We start from the raw sequence: 15,196 nt of genomic DNA, 5'->3' as shown, positions 1-15,196 counted from the left end.
ATCCTTAAGCGATGCTGCTGCTTCTTGGACAAAACAGACTGAACCGAAACTAACATAGGGAGACAGGACAATACTATACAGAGGTACAGTGGCACAGGGAAACATCAGGAGGTGGGCAGACACTGGACGATGGCGGGAAAAATACCAAGGCAGAATAAAGGGACTGATGAGGACAAGTGCAGTACAACAATAAAACGGAAGCTGGAACAATAAACTAACTGAACATGAACATGACAATCACAACATGACACAACTTAACATAATTGACGGGACACTACACTGAGGTGGAGCGGTCTTTCTCTGGGAGGAGGACCAGGCCTGATGAAGAAACCACCAAACTGCATCTGTGAGCCGATACTTGGCACAGCTGTCACAAACAAATGATGGTCCTGTTTGAATACATAGTGTGCAGACCTTTCTGTTCACAATAAAAGTGTAGTTTCTTAGTGAATGTCTTGTAATGGTCTTTAATCTCATATCAGCTTTTCATTTTCTTCTTGCCCCTCGGAGAAAACGGTGAGGCAGTTGTGTCCTTCAGGTATGTCCTTTCCTAACAGAAATGACAAGAAACATAAAACATATGACGTTATTGAAGAGCAAGTGTGTTATTTATGAATGAGTTGCGTTAGAGGGCCGTAGAAATAAATACAAAATGATTTGAAAGTGTTTTTGAAATTCATCACTTTGTACTACAAAGATAATCAGATTAGGAATGAACAGTGTGCAGTTAATTAACATTAAGATATATGTTATTATTACAATCATATTCAACTTTTATCAGAACTTAGTGCAACTGTAGTGTCATGTACGGCTGTACGGTTGTCTCACTGCAACCACTTTTACCACGTTTTTACAGACAATATGTAGAGACAAATGGTTGTAATTTTCACAAAGTAAAATAATAACTGCCTTAAATACATTGACATGTGAAAGCTGACAAAAAAAATCATGTTGCTTGTTGCTTGGTCAAATCTAAATGTAACTTTTTTGCAAGGAAGGAACAGTCAACTTCCCTGATTTGTCAGTATTTAGTCATGTTTAATTGAATGTATATCAGTGTATTATATTTGTTACTTTATCTATTTAAACCAGAACGTTTCTCGATTCTTTGTACAGTATGAAAGGGGTCTTTGTACCTTTGAGTCCATGCTGAAATTCACTGATGTTAGGGATAGGTCTTTCTCTCGTGGTCAGCATCCTCTGGTCTGTCTGCATCACCTGGAAACTTTAAACAAACAGATAGTAAAGTAACATGTGTTGGTCACAGACTTCTTTACATGCAAACGTCATGTCCTAATCTTTTGGATTATCCTTCAAAAAAAGTGCTGGATATCACAGCCCTTACGGTATCTTATCAGTTGGATTGTCTATTATTGTCTAGTTGGGGTCCTTTTTATTTTACTGTTAATTTGGAATAGTTTTTCATGTGATAGTCAAATTTAAATATGTCCTATGCCACATTCACATTCATTTGTAACACACATGTAAGGGTAAAAGACAAACATCTTTAACAAATCTAATGAAATGAATAAGCTTAATTGTCACAGAAGCACACATAACATGATATCTAATATTTAAACAAATCATTTCCTTTTCCCTAAAGCATTGACTGCGCTATCTTTCGTCGTTAAATGCAGGCACTAAGTTACATGTTCACATTCTGCTGCCACAATCAGTCGGTTTCTCCTGTGTAATGATAATAAAATGCTTAGTAAGTATTGGTAATAATATTAATAAAAACAACAACGTTTGGGTCCGTTCGTTTATTATGATGGTAACGTTAACCAGTAAGCTTCAATAATCAATTCCAGCTCAACAAACCATATTGCAATATCTACGTTAACGTTATTTCTGGAAATGTGAGATTCATATTTTTAAGATACACAGATCTTATAGTGAGGTTAATCTCATATACAGTACGCTGCTGTGATGCTAGCTGCCTGCGTCGTCGAACATAGCACATTTAAATCAACAATATCAATGCATACAGTTAATTAGCAAACTAATGTACGAAGATGACCTTTTTATACCAACCTCACACAGAAGCCGTTTGTTCTACAGTATAATCCTTCTTAATATTTTACACTTCTCTAATATGTTTTAACTTGTATGCTACAGATAGCATCGTTAACACAGATGTAGCTTAGCTGAATGAATAAAAACACCAGTGAGAAATAAAGTGCTTGAATTTCACTCACCAAAGAAACTGCTTTCATGGTCGGTCTTTTTTAACCGCAGAGCCATAAGATAAGTCCGATATTTAAATGAAGAATACTCCAACAGGCACCAACACAACAAAGACGTCCGAGTTCAAGTTGTGTTCCCCGCATCAGCCTCGCAGCTGAGCCCCTGTAGCATCCCGGAGCTTACTTAGCTAACGGAGCTACTAGCAGGAGACAGAAAGCTAGAAGCAGCAGTAACTGCAGAGACCTGTCACTCAAGGTGACCACGCCCTAATTCATGCAAAAACGTTAAGACCTAGGGTGTTTCTCAATGTCGAGGACGCTTCCTTGGTAGGACATGTCTTCCGAGTCACTTCCTTCAGAAGCGAGGCAAGAATCTTTCCTAGCCTCGGAAAACGAAGAATGGTGGAACAGGCTAACAGGTGTGCAGGTGTGCATCATATGCGAGGCTCCGCCTTAAATGGAACACGATTTCCGCCAAAGATTTGGAAATTGGTCCGTGCGCAAAGCATTGTGGAGATTTTAAGACCGCGGAGGATACACATGTGCAGTCTCGAAATTTCTCGCTACGAAGGACGCCGGGCTCGGTAGAATTTCGCGTTATAAAACAATTCACTCACCAATTCATAATCATGAAGGTGGAATATAACTAAATCCCGAATAATTTGTATTGCATCCAGGGGTAGAAACATGTTTATTTCTGCTGTAAAGCTGGGCATTTTAACATGGGGGTCTATGGAAATTGATCCTTTCTGCAGTCATCGCCTATCGGCCAATAGATGAACTGCAGTTTGTGGCACTTCCTTATTGACCTCCCGGCTCTGCCCCAGAGTTTGCTGCTTGGAAGCGATGCACCAGAGTGCATTGTCATTACACACAGCTGTTTACCTGCTGCTACAAAGTAACCACACACACTTTTCCACACTGCACACTGGTCTGTTATAACGCTCTAGTCCGCCTGTTTGTGTCGCAGACATCGGACTATTGGAGCTCATTATCCTGTGTCACTGCCTCCTCTCAAACTGTTTCATTTTTGTATTCTTACCTTGCATAATAAAACCAACACTGTGGTGTCACAATTTCCAATACTATTTGTTTTATGAAACATACATAATAAAGTACAATTTAAACTAAAATGTCATCAAAATTGAGTGTTTAGCTCGCAGCCCCTTTAGTCTATTTCGGCAAAACTGCATCAGAAAAACATAGATTTTAACGTAAAACTGCTTTAATCAGTGTTTCTATCACCAGGTCCATTGGTATTCAACTTAGCGATTATTTTGGCTTATCCTAAAATTTGATTGAATATTTGGATCTTAAGGTACGTGGGAAACAACCTGAGCAAACGGTAGTTTACAGGCTCGCCAGGCTAAAGTCATCGAAGCGACATCATTGATTGATGCCAATTTTAACACCATTGGCAAATTCTAAAAGCAGCATACATTTTGACTTTTTAATGATTTCCTTTTTGAATCTTTGTCTCATTAAGACTAAGAGGTAAGCATATACACTTGATGCCGTTGATACATAGTTTGGGCGTTATAATAAAATGCCAGAGGGAAACTGATTATTAGCACTCATCATCATTACAATTCAGTTTTGGTCAAACATTACTTTTCCTGAGACAGTAACATCAGATATGTGACCAAATTCTCCTCTCTCCTTCTTCTCTTCCCTTTCTTCCCGCTCTCCTCTCCTCCACGCCTGAGGGCCTTCATATCTCCCAGCTCAGGGGTTGTGGTGAAACACGCTCCAGCTGATGCAACCTCCCGCTCGCTCTGTGCTCTGTTTACTTCGGACTGTCTGTCGGCTTCTACCAGATGATTTAGTTAATCATCCCTGTTCGTGTTGGGGAATTCGCCATATCCCTTATGCAGCCCACAGACAGAAAAACAAACAATATATTTATACCGGTATTTAAATGGAATTCACTACTAAACAACTTGAATGATGTTGCATTGGAAAAACAATGATTTAGCCCTGTCCCTGACAAATCTACTAATGCAGAGTCTATGCATCGTTGGTTTTGTTAAAAAGATCATTAAGACAAATTGTCCAGATAACACACTTACTCCTGCCTGCTTCTTGAGTGTCAGGCACACTCAGGCCTGTGCTGCTCTTTTTAAAAAGTCACTGTGGTGCCGTGGGATCTCATTATTCTCCAGCATCAGGACGAACCTTTGAATGAGAGAGCCATGCTTTACGTCAGAGTGGATCACTTGCTGGATACAAATTCCCAATCCATGCATTTTTGGAACTTAAATTGTCCTCCAAGCCTGATGGTGGCTTCAATCATTGGTGGATCAAACTTATTCAGTATTACAGTACGTGCAGTGCAGCTTTAGCTAATTAAATTATTAAAGCTGCGCTGATCATCTTAATTTTATTGACTTATGTGAGGGTGTCTCTTTATTATTTATTTTTCGAAGTGAATGTTATCCTTCTTCATTTATTGAATTATTTCAATACTTTCATGATGAATTCCTGGGCCTATATCATGCTTTAATTGGTTTCAAAGTTTGTCAATGAATAAAAAGTTGTTGTTTACTTTCTCTTCCAGAAATTATATAGAGCAACTATAAAATGATTGAACTTTGTAAAAATCAATTTTAAGAAGTTGCTACAGATGTAGCGCTTCATTTCAGACAGTTTGAAACGCAAGGGCCGTGATTGGTACGTGATCTGCCCTCGCTCAAGGGAAAACCTCCAGCTTGACTTGAGACCACCCCCGTGATAGATAAATGTAATTATAATGAAGCCAGCTGCAATGGATCATTGATCCACAAGGGGGTGCAGTGGGGTTCCACCCTGGAGCTCATGTGAAATAAAGTCAGATACAGTACGCTGGATGTACAGCGGAACTTTGTTAAGGTCCATATGTCACGGATATCATACTCTGTGCTAAATAAGAGACATGTAATCATTTACAAAACATCACCATGTTGTTATTTAACAAAATAATGTTGNACCCCAATGCACCCTCCACAGCAGAAACAAATATGCTATTCTCTTTTGAACTGCTCCTGTTGGGTTACCAGTAATGTATATCCTGCCTTACAGGGTTTATATGATTTATAATGTCTGTTTCAGCTGCTCACACATCATTTGAATACCTTTAACTAGATCTTTCTGCTTGTTTCAACTTGAACAGACTCCGTTTTATGCAATTCACCTCATCACACCCTCTGCGGTGCTGTTTCCTCATTTTTTTAACAGTATTTTTTCTTTGTGTTTTATTTTTCCATCACAAATCGCACGAACTATCCTCCTCTCATACTCAATGAACTGAATAAGTCAATGCCTAATTATCAACACAAAGTCCATCAATCATCGTCACCAGATTAGCATACCGAAAGAAACCACCATATGTGTAATGCCTTCCCAATTGACTCAGTGGCCATTATATTGATTATAATATTTGAAGATTTATTGTGAAGTTAAGAATGATTTTAGATGCCAAACCTATTGTGAAATAACTAATCCTATTTATTAAGTTAAAACATGGTCCACCTTGTGTTTGAATGTTTTTTGATTTGTAGTATTTTAGAGATTAGCAGAATAATATAAAAGTCTAGGTTGAATAATCTGAGGGCCAGATTTTAATGCTTGACTGGGATTTTAGGATTACAATAACACTCATTTTTATTCAAGAAATGGAATACTAACCCTGGAATCTATACAATTAGCCTTTTAAGCCTGAAAGCAGAGTCTGCTCTGATTGGTTAACTGGCCGGCTCTGTTGTGATTGTCAACCGCTTAGAAGATGTCGGGAATATGTCCTGCCCTTAGCCTATCACTACAATGTAGTTAGAGCCTAGCCAATAGACGAGCCGCAAGTGTTGGCATAATGCTGCCTCACTATGTTCCGCTCCATGGATCGGAACACAGGTTTTAGACAACCTATCAGTTTATAGCACACGTACAGGAAAGGGAATCCCAAAAGCAATGATAGGGTTCCCTTTTTTTAAGCAGTTTGGGTTTCCCAACCTTTTTTTCCCAAGCAAACCCCCCCAATGACTTCCTGTGGAAGTTGCTTTTTTAAACTTTACATTTTACCCACTGTTTGTTGACCCCCCCCCCCCCCAAACAACAACACACACACACACAAGGGGGGGGCCACAACAGCGGTTAATTTCCAAGTTTAAAGCTCTCCAAAAATGATAACAAACTACGTTTCACAAACTGGATGAATTGTGGAAGCTTAATTTGTTAAAAGAAGATGAAGCGTATGAAAGCAGAGAGACTCACTTGAATCTCATCAAGGACAATGTAATTATATTGGAGTGACTTTGATGGTTATTGGACTCAGGATTCATTCATTTGGATTCCCGCTGTATGAAGAAATTAAAGGACGACGCAAGTGAAAACAATTCACAAAGGGATTAAACTGTTTAAAACATATGCTCAAAGTAAACCGGATTTTGCCGATGTGTTGATGTGGATTCAAAAATTGTAAATAATCTACAAAATGGAGGAGACCGATCTGATCGGAGCAAGTGTGACAAATAATCAAACTGAAACCGGCATGGACAATGAACATGTTTTAAAAATGCGCTTATCCAGAAAAGCCCGGTTTGGACACTTTACGGGCAGGAGAAACATTTATATTAAAGAAAGAATTATACATTTCTGTCTTTTTATGCCTTTAATAATAACTTGAATTTTTATTCAAATTAATTAATCAATTATTTTTATATTTTATTGTAATGTAGAGACAAGGCTTTTAGTGACAATCATGTATTGCTTTACAATTATATGTAAAAAAAAAAAAAGTCTAAATATGATATTTGGCCTTAAATCATCTGAGGCCTGGCGCCCCCCCTGCGATCGTTGTGTGCGCCCCCCAGGTTGGGAACCACTGCTTTAAAGGACCCGTCCCCTTGTGTGTTATGAAGGTTTTTATGCATGTGAATGGTCTGCAGAGTCAAAAACCCTCAAAGTACACCCTGTAGGCCAGTATACAGAGATGCTGTATGAGAAACCAATGTGAGTTTGGAACATTGAACAATGTAAATCTATTCTAGTAGACCTCAACAATGGAATTATGATCAGTAGAAATGTCCATGAAATGGGACCTTTAATACATTTGGAAGAACTTAATAATTTAACTTAATAATTTCTCAAATAGGCAACATCTGACCTTTTACGGCCTTTAGGCCATATGATGCTTAAAACATGTTCTCTAGCTCTTTAAGTGAGTTTGATTTCATTGTGTGTGTAGATGCAGATGAAATGAATTGTGTCCCACTGACCAGCGGACGCAGTCTGTGTGATTGGTGTAGTGGCGTTGTGTGCGGTTCTTGATATGGTAGAGCACAACAACACAGGCGATGAAGTACACTGCCTCGCCCGTCGGGAGGAAGTACAGGTTGGCACGGCAGTCCCGCCCCCGGTAACCATAGCTGGCAAGAAACGGTCAAGGTCACATTCAGGTTAATCATTGGTCCATTTCATCTAATAAAATAACAGTTCACCACACGAAAAAAGTGCGTCATTATAAAGTAATCTCCATGTTTCCATACATGTCTTTCTAAACATATGTCACCCACAGCTCACAGTTCATATGTGGTTGATGCTGCTCTCACAGACTATTAAAGAGATACTTTCCATTACGAACAACGTGGCTTGAATCCAGGAAATGAGCGCACAGTGAAATAGGCACTGTCTGAATTGAACATATCCCTCATAAATATGGAGGCAGCACACTGCTGCTGTGGTACTGTGGAAGGATACACCCAGTCCAGCTCCAGCCTCTCAGAGGGCGGCTCCATCTTCAGGTCTTCATATTTCAGGATGTTGGAGGGGATGTACATGGTTATGGGCCGGCCCCGGATGAACATTTTGATCGACTGTTCTGGAGGACAAACACACCAGGAGACATTTAAATTCAGCGGTTTTAAATATTCAGAAAAAAATATATAGAACAAATGTAAAGAATAATAAATAAATGAGAGAAACATAGAGATAGAACAACAAGCTGTTGATGAAAAAAAACGGGTGTCATCACATGACATTGCATTCCCACTTGTACTTGCAAAACAAACACAAAGCTGCATTATTGATTATTAATGCCACTTGGGGGCAGCAGAATAGCCTAACAAAACAACATCTGAAATATATGTGATCATTTATTAGGTACACCTGGCTAAAAGTGGACGAAAAAAACTACATTAATAAGAATTATTAATTTATTGATAGAGAGGTAATGATTAAACAGTCATTTTCATGGATTTAGTTTGTGGTGCTGTTCAGTTGGAACAGTTGTATTGTATAAGTAATTTTTTTTAAATGATGTTATTAAATTGTTGAGGTATAACAGAGTTCTGTTGTTATATGAGTCATACTGGAGGTGGGCTTTGGCCAGTGAACAAACAGCGAAAGGGAAAAGAACAGCATGTTCGGTTGACCTTCAAGGTATAAAAACTGCTTAAAAACAAAGTGACATCACACAGGTCTACCTTGGTTGTAGGTTCCTCTTCTGGACCCGGGGGATCCTGTGAGAGAGGGAAGGCATGAGGTTAGCCATACAAATAAACCCCATAACACACAGCTAATTCCAGCCACTGTGTTTTCTTTACGATCCCTAAGGATCTATTCCCTTTTTGTCTTACACCTAATATATATGAGCTTTGGATTTCATGCAGGATTATATTTTCCTTTTCCATTTCTTTTTTGGACTTCCAAACTGGCTCTGTTCCCTAGGAAACCGTTGTGTTATTTTATGAGACTGGGGGGTGAAGGCGAGCAGCAAGGCTGAGCAGACTGAATGTGAGCCCTCAGACTCAGAGGGTCTTCAAATATCTGTCTGACCATAAAATGGTGGGAACTGGTAAAAGGCCAAAGAGACACCTTGAGAAGAGACTTACCTTAGGGGACCTGGTTCTCACGTCGACAGAAGTCAAAGAGGAAACAGGAAGAAATAAATCAGAGCTGCAGGACAAGTAGAAAAACTGGTTCCTGCAGCAACCGACAATTCAGTCGAAGAAACATAAAGGCAGCATCTTTGCATATTCAGGCATATTTAGGGTTTAAAAATAAATACAGCCCTTAAGCCTTAGAATATTCCCCCCTGCTCTCTAATTATTTATTTCATTTACTATAGGCCGTAACTCAGCCTTGTAAAAATGGTCATCAACGCTCTGTAAGTACAGTTTACCTGAAAGTAAAGACACAAGTCCTTGATCAGGGAATATAAGCAGTAATTCAAGAAACAGAGTTAACAGGTTAACTAAAACAAATATATATCATTATTTTTGCTTTTCGTTCAATTAATGAAAAAAAAAACACAGTGGCTTCTATCCCATGTAGCACTGGATTACACTGTACTGTAACCTAAACAACACTTTTTCCGTGCCATACTTTGATAACAACAAATCTTCAAAAATTCTCAAATGTTAAAAGCTTTGAAAGTTGAACATTTGAATTAATAAAACTGTTTTCAAAGGGAGATTTCCATGGCAGGCACTGTAAACTGAACGCCATTCTAAGCTTATTTAAGTGGGATGTTGTTTTCGACAAAGACTGTGCTATCAGACATTTAGTTTGAATTCTAATCGGAAAGTAAAAAGGTGGTTAGCCTAGCTTGCTAATCCTGAATTATCAGTGACTCCTTGCTAGTAAAAACAGCAACAGAAATGGGTGGTTCTGTGACTTTAGCACTGCCTTGAAATCCTATCCCAGAATAACAATCATTAGGAGTCATTAGGAAGTATCTTAGGTGAGGCTAAAACTATGAGTACAAAGCCAGCCAAAGCTTGTGAAGCTGTTATCATTTAGCTGATGGTGGTATTGTCTTCCCAAAAAAAACAGAACCAACACTGTCAGTCGTAAACAAAAAGGTAAACATCCAGAACAACAATATAGGGAACAATAGTAAACTTCTTCTTAGCTTAACTTAAAGGATGATCTGCTATTATTTACCTTGATAAAATACATTCTAAATGAACTGTTAAATTGATAAATATATCTGACCAGGTAGTCAGCTTTAATTGAGAGTCTTTAATAAATCAGTGTTACGGAGACATTTTGGTCGGTCCCAAAACAGCATTTAAAAATAGTGTTCAGAAACATTTGTCCTATGCCCCATACTTCCTGCCACCTTACTGTCAAGAATGGAGAAAGCTACACTCATGCCAAGCACGACTATTAGTCAATCAGAAAGAGTTATGAAGGCATCTTGACACAAAGAGCAGGCGAAGACTTAAAGAATGTTCTTTTGGCAAGCTCCTCAGCAGGGTCATTTATCATCCCGTCAGGCGCGTTGGAGCTAACCACAGTGGATGTGATTCCAGGCAGCGCCCACGGTCCAAACTGGCCCCGCAGTGTTTGGCTTCACAAGAACTCATAAAAAATGGGTTGCCAGTTTTAAAAAAGGAGTGGGAAATGTCGTGTTGAGTGATATTTCTGGTGTCAACAGGGTATGCTGCTAGCTTTCAGCTGGATGTAAAGCTCTGTTTAGATAACCGCCAAGATAACTGTTTTGTTCACAAGTATTTAGGCAGGGACCAGTTCCCCACTATACCTGGCATTATTATTAGTAACTAAACTTCACACTTCATTTGAAGACCATAAACAAACAAAGCACAGGTGTACTAAAGATTTCTTAAACTATGATGCCATGCTTTCACAATCTCTAAAAACAACCCATTAGCACTTATTTAAAGTTAGGCTTTTTAACTATTGAAGGACAAAACTAACAAGTTCTTTCTTTGACAAATACTTAATCTTATCCATAATTAATGCAAAACATTCTTACTTGATTCAATCTAGTCAGGATTTTTACTGCAACAGCTTGATTTAGTCTGGTATGACCTGTAGCTTATGGGGGCTAATGTTAACAAACATTAGGGAGACCTAACATTACAGACACGACTGACTTAGTAAAACAATTGTAGATATTTAGTAAGGTATTTCAGACAATATTCTCACAGTAATGTAACTCTTAACTATTATTTCTGAAAAGATTTTTGAATGTGTTAAAACATACTGCGTTACCTTAAAGGGGACCTATCATGCAAAATGCACCTTTGTACGTCTTTTATACATGAATATGTGTCCCCGGTGTGTCAGGGAACTCACCAAGTGTCAGAAAACACAACCCTCTCTCTTTTCCTCCATACCCAAATCTCTAAAAACGGGGCTGTAACGGATCTGATACACACTGATACATAAATACAACTCTCCACCTATCAGGGGAATGAGAGGTTGCGTGGCATGGTAACAGCATAGTAACATGACGCTCGTGCCTCGCCCCCCTCCTTTGCAGGGGGGCGTGGTCAGCTGCAGCTCATTTGCCACAGAATCAGCCCTTGCAAAAACAGGGCTGGAAAAGAGCAAATAGAGCGAAATGAGGCATGGCTAAAATGCATGATCTGTTTGGTTTTTTGAAAAAAAAACTTCACAGACATTACATTACATGTTATTTGTTAGACCCTTTTATCCAAAGCGACTCACATACTCAATACTGTGGACAATCCCCACAGGAGCAATTTGGGGTGAAGTGTCTTGCCCAGGGACACAACGACATGCTGACTGCAGTGGGGTTTGAACCTGTGACCCCCCTGACCCTAACCTAGTTTAGCATATTATAGAGCAAAGCATGGGGACATCCCTATCAAATATTTATAATAGTCTTACAATTAAATTAATAACAATTATATATCTCACTTTTTTAAGCAACATGCAACATGTTTGATAATTGGCTCATACATTACATTTTTTGCATATTACATTTCCCCCCTCATTTAAAGTGTTGTTTCAAATGAACAGTAACAGCCCTATTTTGCCCTAGTCAACCAATAGTGAGTATAGTCCTTTCAAATCAGTGGTTGCTCAGACCACGTTTTTAACATCAAAGAAAAAGGATTAAAGTCAACTTAGAATATCTTGTACAGCTGTGTCATCTCATCCAGGCCTGCTGCCAGCATTCTACACTGGCTTTAACAAACACAATTATTCTTCTCCTTGACGTTCACAAACAACATGAGAGAGTCAGAGACACATTCTGCTATTCTGGATTGTAGGAATGAGGCCTAAAAACAGGCCGTACCATAGCCAGAATAAAGGCCAACACTCGAAAAGCTCGGTAACCACAACTGTGGTTGGTTGGGAAATGCGCTCATTTTTGAACAAATGACTACATGTGTGAACCAGTGAGGAGCTGCATGGGCACAAGTTCAGAAGTAAAGTTAAACTCTGAAGTTACAAAAACTTGGAAACGGTCCCTGATTCTAACAATCTTTGTAGCATGTCTATATTTGTTCCTCTTATAATCCTACTTCTGTTTCACTAAAGAAGCCTTTCTTTGGAAAAACATGTCTTGCATTTCACTCCAGATAAAGGTCACCTGTCAATCAACAAAGGGCCCGGTTTTCATGCAATCATAAAGTACAGCTGACGTGTAATGCCTGACAGGCAGCATACTGGGGAAAACTGCCAAAAACATTTAGCATCATCAGCAGGCTCAGGGGTGTTACTATAGTTACAGTACCCTAAACCCTTTCCTGATATGACTGATGATTGATATGGAATGAAAGGAAACCTGGTTTTATTTACATATCTCTGGTAGTATCTAGTTTTCTGATTTTCTGTGTGCAGGTGCGTCTTTGTCTGCTTCAAGTCTTCCAGAGATAATCGCAGAATGTGGATCATTCTTATGTTGTGAAGCATTGTATTCTTTGTTTCTCTGACTACATTACAGGAGAGGATTGTCCAGGTTTCTGGAAACAGGATATGATGCTAACGTGCAAACAAATAACTAGGGCATGGCAAAAACCTCATCCTGACTGGGAAACACACTCATTATGGTTTATACATTATCATATGAGTTACTGTACAACCAGAGGCAACGCAGGATGGATTTGATATGCAAGACCTTGATTATTAGCATGTGTGCGCATAAAACGCTGCAAAACAACTAAAGCGTTTTGCCTAGTTGTAACGAACTGAAAGATAGTTGGCTAAGACTGTTGGTCTGTTGGGTGCAAAATCAGATTCCTAGTTCTATTCTTTTTCACAGTGATGTCTCATGAATGCCAACGTGGAGAGGGATGTCATATTGGTTGGAATACATTCTAAAACTAACCAATTGTGGGGGCCAAAACATTTCTTGACCCATCTACAGATTGAACTGTTTTGGATTCTGCATAAAATACCATGTGTATATGGCAAATGTACTTCCTTCATCATTTGGATAAAGTTGTGAACACATTATTGTGATCTCAGTTTCAGGATTAAAGACAGAAAAGCTACATCACCTGTACTGGCGACCATCTCCTTTGCGCGACTGTGGAGACAGAAAGAGACTGTGTGAGACAGCTGTGTGACACCATTCGGTCCCTCACTAATCACTGCAAGGTTTTCATGCAAATGGCATGCGATTATTATTCATAGGGGCCATCAGTGTCCCAGAGAGTGTCTCTTGGATGAGATATGTGAGGCTGCAGCAGCAATAGGAAAAAGTGAGCTTTGTGAGTGCGTGGTGACAGCTGTGAGTGATGGCAGCGTGACTTACTTCTCCAGGCTGGAGGAGCGGATGAGGAGGTTTGCAGAGGACGCTGCCTTCTTGTCCAGACGTTTCCTCTGCTTCTCTGGGTTTACCAGTTTTTCGCTGTTCCTACGAACCCTGAAACACCAAAGGACTGAAATCAGCTTCAAACTCTGTGTCCAAATACAATCCATAAATCCCACACAGATGCATTCAGTTAGCCCACTGTTAATGCATGCAAAATGGAAGGAGGATTTGCATGCATTTATAGTAATTATACACATAAACATGCATGTTAGTCTTGCAACATTTGTCTCTGATTTGTTTAGCAAAACCTTCGAAGAGGATATACGTAGTTTAATAAAACTTGGGTATTTTTTTTTGGCCACACTCACTATATAACTGACCCTTACAGCCCCATTATGAGCTATTCTATACCTGTCAAGCTTTCCGGTATAGAACCGCCAATATGCAGTTTAGAATTACACTGCTTGGAGATTTACCATATTGATTTGTGGTTGTTGATTTTGGACAGATATACACAAAAGCAGCTCCTTATTTAAAGATGTCCTCTGTGGTGTTTCTGGATATAAGGACTGTTGATGGTCACTGATCAGCTGTGGCTAGCTAGCCTATTAACATTACTCTGGAAGTTAAGTAAAAAAAACTTAAAACAAACAGGACCAAGGCAAAAAGTTAGCTTGGCAAGCTAATCAGATCTCAATCTTCACCAAGTTAAACTCCCCCAGATCCACTACAGAGCAGCTAACGTTAGCATACACTGTCAAATAGCATCCAGGACTAGTGTTACATGACTTCCACTAGTTCTTCCAGTTCTTAACAGGGCTGCACCTACAACATGTAGTTAGCTAATGATATGCTAACCCTTGGCCTTGGAAATATGCTAAGGATTCTACTGTAAGCTAACATCTTAGAATTGTACTTTAAAGCAGACCAACACAGGAGGAGTCAGACAGGTTGTGCCAACAGTTTATCCAGAGGAGGAAGTAGGTTTGAGAATTGAGATGTATGTTTATGAGAAGCAGTTTAGAAACTAACTTCTGTGTACCTTCCTCTTCCAAACCTATTTGGCTAACCTGGAGGTTTGTCGACAATCTCTGATCATGTTCCTCACCCTGTTGAACTCATTTGTTTGATAATGTTTCCAGATCTCAGCAATGAACTTGGGATTACTAATGTGTGTGTTAAACCAAACCATGTATGTATTTAACTGGCAGTAGCCTTTAACCCCTGGACACATCACTCTAAATCCTTTCTGTAACTTTTAGGAGAAAGGGTTGGTAAGGGTCTCAAACTGGGCAATTCTCATATTGTCTCTCTGGATTACCTGCAACATACCCCTGTTTCCTGATGACATGCCATTGTAGCCGTAGCAACACCATGAGGAAGTGTTACCGGACAAAAAAAAGCTTTGACATGAATCTACGTCATTGTTTATGGATTGAGGAAGTGAAACTCATCTGGCAAACTACTTCTGCAAGCAAATCTTTACTAATCTTAACAGAAA

The 15,196-nt window shown here is 39.2% G+C and overlaps 1 protein-coding gene across 1 annotated transcript in view; it reads right to left on the bottom strand.

Annotated features, from left to right (window-relative positions):
- Nucleotides 1–7,374: 7,374 nt before the first annotated feature.
- LOC104964500 (echinoderm microtubule-associated protein-like 4) overlaps nucleotides 7,375–15,196 on the bottom strand; it is a 16,007-nt gene continuing 8,185 nt past the window's right edge. Inside the window, exons 5-9 of the mRNA XM_010793300.1 lie at nucleotides 13,696–13,806; nucleotides 13,439–13,467; nucleotides 8,642–8,677; nucleotides 7,917–8,037; nucleotides 7,375–7,585 (exon numbers count right to left, since the gene is read on the bottom strand). Coding sequence (XP_010791602.1) covers nucleotides 7,390–7,585; nucleotides 7,917–8,037; nucleotides 8,642–8,677; nucleotides 13,439–13,467; nucleotides 13,696–13,806 — 493 coding nt within the window. The 3' untranslated portion in view covers nucleotides 7,375–7,389. The remainder of the gene's footprint in view (nucleotides 7,586–7,916; nucleotides 8,038–8,641; nucleotides 8,678–13,438; nucleotides 13,468–13,695; nucleotides 13,807–15,196) is intronic.

This window comes from Notothenia coriiceps, unplaced genomic scaffold, assembly GCF_000735185.1.
Source record: "Notothenia coriiceps isolate Sejong01 unplaced genomic scaffold, NC01 NC01_scaffold00037244, whole genome shotgun sequence".
In the NCBI taxonomy this organism is placed as follows: domain Eukaryota; kingdom Metazoa; phylum Chordata; class Actinopteri; order Perciformes; family Nototheniidae; genus Notothenia; species Notothenia coriiceps.
Note: the sequence above shows the minus strand (reverse complement) of the source record. Positions and strands in the feature narration are given on the sequence as shown.